A 6,056-nucleotide genomic window follows, 5' to 3' on the forward strand; every position below is an offset into this window, starting at 1 on the left:
TTGCATACATGGTTATGGGCTGGGATACTAAGTAAAAATCAGTACCTACTGTATACGACATTAGTTCTTGATATTGCTTAGTTCTTGCATACCTTGCTTTTCATCGATCAAATTATCACCCAGATACTCTCTCACTGGATTATACACCAGAACACCAACCATGCAGAAACTGGAAACACCATTTCTGCATCAGGTTTATTATTGTAAATTTGGATATCAAGAATAAAATTTCACCACGCACACACAACATACAAAACAATATAATTGACCCACAATGCCATCTATCCTTATAAAGGGATAATTATTTTATTTAACCAAGTTTCTTTCTTCTGTAGCACAAAAAAGTACATCTTACAGAGTGGCGCTCCAGACCTCAAGGGGGGGGGGGGGTTAATGTACACAGTCAAGCACAATTCAGCACTGTCACATCGGAGGGTTGAAGAAATTAGTAGAAAACATTTCATCCTTAAAGCACATATTAAACTTTTTACATGATACATCATTTGTTAAACTCAATGTTTTCAGTCATATGGCAAATCAGAAGTTAAGTCACCTGCCTTGTAGCCAGTATTTCTGCTGTCATGGTGTCTACCAGTAAGAACACCTGTTTTTTAATTTATTTTAGTGCCTCGTATAAGAGATTACCGATTTCAAAAAAGATTTAAAAAATCAGCAAGATTTCTTATGCATCATTCTAGGTGGTCAATAGAACAAAAGTACACACAAATAATTCAAAATGATGGCACCAATACACTTTGAGATGACTTAATGTGTTCCAAACTTGGCTTTGCAGATTAAAATATCTTGCTCCTCTTCTCAGTTCAGTGTATGTGCATGTGAAGAGGGTTATCTCTTTAAAGGGAGGTAGGAGGAAGACCTAATGGTTGGTTCTTTCAGTGTTCAGACACGGTGAGGTGCTCCATCTTCTTGGCCGCCTCCTCAGTCAGGACCTTTGACCTCTTCTCTGGACTCGGGCTGGGGGTGTTTGCCGCGCTGTTTGGGTAATCCCTGTTGCCGAAGATTAAGCTTCCCACCCGCACGTTAGTTGCGCCCACCTCAATCTTCATCACAGAAAAATAAAATGGTATATTTAGTCGTGGGACAATGTGAAAGACCAAAGAACACTAGGATAGCTAGAAACGTTGTAGTGTATTGCAGTCCTCCGTTTGGAGTACTTTGTTCAACCCCTTTACCGTATGAATAAAAAGGGGTGACCAAAGTACTCCAAACTAAGGATTGCAATTTTTTGGGTTGCAACTCAGAGTGGGTATTAACATACCATCATATGTATGTATGATGGTATGCAATGGTCTGTAATGACCCGGTCCTCACACTCAAAGAGGTCACATCTGTTAACCACACTCCTGCCTCTCACTCATGTAGTTATTATAAGAATAGGTATAAGTATAGTTAGTTTAAAACCCTCTACACAGATACAACCCGAGTCACACACATGATATCATATATAGTACGCTACATTTGAAATATGATTGCTGCTCACCGCATGTTCGAAATCATTTGACATTCCCATACTGAGCTCTACATCCTCCATAGGCAGGTTCAGATTGTCGCACACCTTCTTCCTTTGACTCAGCAGCATCTATTTACAGAAAATAATTGAGATTTAGAGGTACAGGTATTGAATACTATTTCATACCGGATTGTGATGCTTTTGGATGAGGTAATAAATATCCGCAATACATAGCGATCACATACCAGAAGCCCTAAAATTAAAGTTAGTTCTGACCACATCGGCAGTCCAGTGATCATATTCATACAGGCTACGGGTTAGGATTGTATTATCAATGAAAGGTGGCTATTGATTAATTGTAATATGCAATTTTATAATCAAAGTTCAGCCAAATGTGATCAATCACCTGAAAGTCTGGGTTTTGGGCTTGACTGAGATCAAAGCCAGAGCGGCCAATAGTCATGAGTCCAGAGAAGTGCAATGCAGTGCACTGGGACACTATGTGTTTCACCGTGTTGACCGTTTCCTCTGGGGGTAGCCCATGTTTACCTGGAAAACAAAGGCAATACTGGCATTAGGATTAGGTCAAGTTATTAAAGTGGTTTTTTTGATGACCATATCATGGGTTTTAGAGATGAAGCATTAGGATTGTTGTGGTAACAAAATAAAGTAGTAAGACTGACTCTGCTCTCCACTGGTGTTGATCTGCAGCATAATCCTTAACCTCTGTGAGCTGGCGGCTCTGAGACGCTGCCAGGAGCTGTTCACCTTGTCTGCCAGCTTGGCAGAGTCCACCGTCTCCACCATGAACAGATGGGGAACCCCTGGTGGATGTCAATCATTGCATTGATTTTGGAATACATTTCTTTACTTCACTGCCACAGCACCGTATTGTGTCGAGGAAAGCCCATATATCCCTGGGCAGGGCTTAGTTTGTGTCTGCTCACCTAAAAGTTTGTTGACATTGTTCTTCTGTAAATGGCCAATAAAATGCCACTCGATTTCTGGACAAGATTCTAAAATCTGTTGCAGGGGAAAGAGAAGTCCTGTTTAGAGTCCTTTTTTATAGTCAAGGTGATTAAAAGCCATAGGCCTTTGATAATATTTATATACAAACCTCTGTATTTGAAGCTTTATCCACAAGTTCATTGACCTGGCATGGAGTCAAATGGCTGCTATTAGTGTTTAATCAAGAATTTGTTTGATAACTACAGGGAAGACAGGTACAGTATGATATGACATGATTTAGATTCGAACCATTTGTTGATGTATCTGGCAGTGACTGCGACTAAAAGTGTTCAATGCTCACATAGTTTTCTCCAAAGTTACGTTGACCTTGTTTGTAAGCTTCTATCACCATCTCGGGGGGCTTCGTCTTACTGACAGCCACCAGGCGGGGTGGCAAGGCTGGCAACGCCTGATGAAGAACACATGGACATCAGGAGATGTAAAACCGAGCATGGGTGCCAGGATGAGAAGACATCACACCATGCAGTGTGCCAGCTGACATCATTTGGCACTTGGAGGTAAGTGAGTCACTGCCGTTAAAAGGTCGATCGTGACTTAGGAAGAAGCCACAGATGTAAAGGTTACACGGACGGATCAGCACGTTGACCTGTGTGGATTTGATTTCAAAGCAAGCTATTGTTTACTTTTGGTTCGGGTGAACGGGGGGGGGGGGGGTAATTAAGACCTCGAAAAAACATAATTTTTAATCCTACATCCAGCAAGTTTAAGAAGTGAATTTCCAACTTAATTTGACCAAATATGTATAACGATTCGTGCAAACACGAGCTTCCGAAACACAAATTCCAAACGCCAACCCATTGAGTTAAAGCGTTAACCTACAACACGATGAGTGACGTGCAAACGCTGAGGGACTACTCCTTCCAAAGGTGGCTCAGCCTTACATAACCAGTCGTGCTCCCCCAGCACTGCTCACCTCAACACCCAAACACTCAATCCCTTCTACATACAATGATCCGTCCTAAGCATACCTTTGACCGCCGTGCCACCGCCTGATTCACCCGGTCCATCGCCGATTGGAGCGCCTTGCCTATCTCCTCCGACATGCCTACTCTCCACATACCGTCCAACACACCGAAGAGTGTGCGTAACAGGCATCCAGGCTGTGACGTCAGCAAACTTTCAAAGTAAGAGTCTCTCCCACAGAAAGACGTGCCTGGAGTCCGTTAGCGCCCTCTGACGCGTGTTAATACTATTGCACTGATTCCAGATCCCACGGGTTGGATGTGAGAAATGTGGTGATAGGCATCAAATAACGGGCCGCACTAAACCACGCTTCCCTTCCTAGCTCAAAATACCATTACCTTTATTCATTATAATTATATAGATAGATATTGGTCTCCCAAGACAGTTATAATACTCAATGAATAAAAACAGCCTGTTGATATGGCATGTACAAGTCATCAACAATACAAGACTAAATAGTGAGGCTTTACATAAGGTCTCCTTTAGAACCAATGAAGAGATTTCTTAGAAGAGGTCCATCTAAAAAAAATAATTATGATTCGCTATTGCATTCCAGTAAATCAAATACATTAAAGATTCAACAAATACAGAAACATTTTTATTAGCAAGATAACAAAATCACAAGTATTTCAAAGAATATTGACCAAAAAAAAAAATAATTGGGATGAGGGGAATGGTTCTCTTCTCCCGGTGTTCTCATACTCGCTCCAACGCCTCCACCATAATGATACTGTTTCCTCTGATCACCTGCGGAAACAACAGCCAGTCAATCCTAAAGCAGAAGCTACATCAAACTTGCTTTGTAATCCAAGAAGAGCCTGGACCAAAATTACCAGAAGAGCACGCAGTTTTTTCTTCCATAAAGTTACTTTCATTTGACCTTTGTTACAGATATATCCAAACACATTCAGCCCTCCTGCCAAGCATACAGGATAAAACAATACTCATCAAATAGAATAATTCCTAAATAAACCGCGAAAGTGTTGAAAGGCAGACTCTGGTGAATGATTCTAATGGTAATAGTTTCATTTTGTAATCCTGTCCTGATACTGACCACCATGCCGATGCCGTTCTGCAGGCCCCCTGGACCCATCTCCAGGCAGTCATCCATCACCAGGTTCATGAAGGGGTCGAACCCGCGCAGGATGCCTTGGACATGTCTGCCTCCGTTCATCTTCACTGTAAGACGCAGGAGTACAAAGTGTGAAGGCTATCCACATTCAAAACTTGCCTGTCCCAAAATATTGAATCCAATATAACACGTTACTCAAAATCCTGCATCTCACAATTTTTTTGCAACTTAAAATGTCCCTATTTTCAAATTTTATATGAATTTAGCCAAGTCTCAAAAGTTCAACTTACTTGTGTTTAATTCTAGGCATGTGCCAATTTGAGATCAAATCATATACTGATCGTTATATTATAATTGAAGGGATGATCGACATTTCTATTTTATAATAGATTTTGAATAGCGTACAACCTCCCTTCAACATATTACTAGTAAACTATATACTATAACTATTACTAGTAAGACGCGTTTAACCGATAATAATGTCCCGCTTGGCCAAGTGTGCGCATGCGCCGAGACACAAATAAAGATGCAGCGCAATATGAAAAATAGAGGTGAACGCCCGACCCTACTGTATGCTGAGGGGGTCGAGTATTGATTATAATATTGATAAAACAATTAATCTGCCTGAATCTTATATTCCCAGATCTTAAAGAGATTTGTTAGGACGGTCAGGAATCCTGCTACTGCTCAGGAATCACATCTACGTTCAGGATATTGTACTCACATGAAAGCTTCTTGTCCATGAACCTAAGACGAATAAAACACATTTTAGAGGAGTGCGAAACTCAATATTAGACAATGTTTTGTCCATGTTTGTTCCAGGCCAGGTGGGTTAGCAGTAGCTTCATTAGCTAGCTCCATTCATCTCTAACAAAGTGATCACAACCAAGGTACACACTCCAATCCACACAGTTCACTACTCAAAATTGAAATACTTACTTCTTCAGCTCTGGTGGGTGCGCTTTGCTCATTTTGACCTTTGTTTATGAGTTAAGACAGACACTAGTTTCGTCCGCTCTTCGTTTTAAGAGTCGTGGGAGGCGTGCGGATATGAGAGGCGCACTTCCGCCAGGGTTGCCAGATTGGGTGGGAAATGCGGCCCAATCTGGCAACGCTGCCTTCCCATCCCCCATCAAATTAGAACGGCGCTTCACCACAGCGCCCCCGCTGAACTGGAGCAGAGCGATGGATATAACCAACAGTTCTGAACAGGTGTATAAACTATGTTAAAGCAGCGCTGCACCACAGCGCCACCGGCTGGTCCGGGGGGGAAACATGAGGGCTTTTATTCACTGATTCTCCATGAACGTGTTTCATTGTGTGTATGTTTGTATGGCACATTATAACCCCATTAGAGGCCAGAATGTTCGTTATTTTTGCGATTAAAATTGCAGTCCTTTGGCCAGAGCTCAGAAGTGTTAACATCATGGTTAACACAGCTCTGGAGAACCGGAACCTGTTCTAGGGTTAGCCTTCCTTGTTTTTGAGGGCTCCCTACTAATAAACTGATAAATCGATTTC

The 6,056-nt window shown here is 41.7% G+C and overlaps 2 protein-coding genes across 2 annotated transcripts; both read right to left on the reverse strand.

Annotated features, from left to right (window-relative positions):
* Window positions 1–268: 268 nt before the first annotated feature.
* plpbp (pyridoxal phosphate binding protein) lies at window positions 269–3,619 on the reverse strand. The gene is made up of 8 exons (XM_056586119.1): window positions 3,469–3,619; window positions 2,781–2,888; window positions 2,589–2,624; window positions 2,419–2,494; window positions 2,155–2,295; window positions 1,878–2,020; window positions 1,502–1,600; window positions 269–1,061 (listed from the first exon to the last, which is right to left on the reverse strand). The coding sequence occupies exons 1-8, from the start codon at window positions 3,556–3,558 to the stop codon at window positions 894–896; spliced, it is 861 nt and encodes a 286-aa protein (XP_056442094.1). The 5' UTR covers window positions 3,559–3,619; the 3' UTR covers window positions 269–893.
* A 488-nt stretch (window positions 3,620–4,107) lies between these two features.
* snrpg (small nuclear ribonucleoprotein polypeptide G) lies at window positions 4,108–5,693 on the reverse strand. The gene is made up of 4 exons (XM_056586150.1): window positions 5,475–5,693; window positions 5,260–5,282; window positions 4,518–4,642; window positions 4,108–4,210 (listed from the first exon to the last, which is right to left on the reverse strand). The coding sequence occupies exons 1-4, from the start codon at window positions 5,504–5,506 to the stop codon at window positions 4,160–4,162; spliced, it is 231 nt and encodes a 76-aa protein (XP_056442125.1). The 5' UTR covers window positions 5,507–5,693; the 3' UTR covers window positions 4,108–4,159.
* Window positions 5,694–6,056: the final 363 nt, after the last annotated feature.

Source organism: Gadus chalcogrammus, chromosome 1, assembly GCF_026213295.1.
Source record: "Gadus chalcogrammus isolate NIFS_2021 chromosome 1, NIFS_Gcha_1.0, whole genome shotgun sequence".
Lineage (NCBI taxonomy): Eukaryota > Metazoa > Chordata > Actinopteri > Gadiformes > Gadidae > Gadus > Gadus chalcogrammus.

Excerpts from the sequence above, each read along its gene's own strand:
- plpbp (XM_056586119.1), bottom strand. The coding sequence starts at position 3,558 with ATGTGGAGAGTAGGCATGTCGGAGGAGATAGGCAAGGCGCTCCAATCG. Across the intron at positions 2,296-2,418 it reads CAATGTCAACAAACTTTTAG|GGGTTCCCCATCTGTTCATG; the intron begins GTGAGCAGACAC and ends GACATCCACCAG. Across the intron at positions 2,021-2,154 it reads CAACACCAGTGGAGAGCAGA|GTAAACATGGGCTACCCCCA; the intron begins GTCAGTCTTACT and ends TTTGTTTTCCAG.
- snrpg (XM_056586150.1), bottom strand. The coding sequence starts at position 5,506 with ATGAGCAAAGCGCACCCACCAGAGCTGAAGAA. Across the intron at positions 5,283-5,474 it reads CACCCACCAGAGCTGAAGAA|GTTCATGGACAAGAAGCTTT; the intron begins GTAAGTATTTCA and ends TATTCGTCTTAG. Across the intron at positions 4,211-4,517 it reads AGAACGGCATCGGCATGGTG|GTGATCAGAGGAAACAGTAT; the intron begins GTCAGTATCAGG and ends TTGTTTCCGCAG.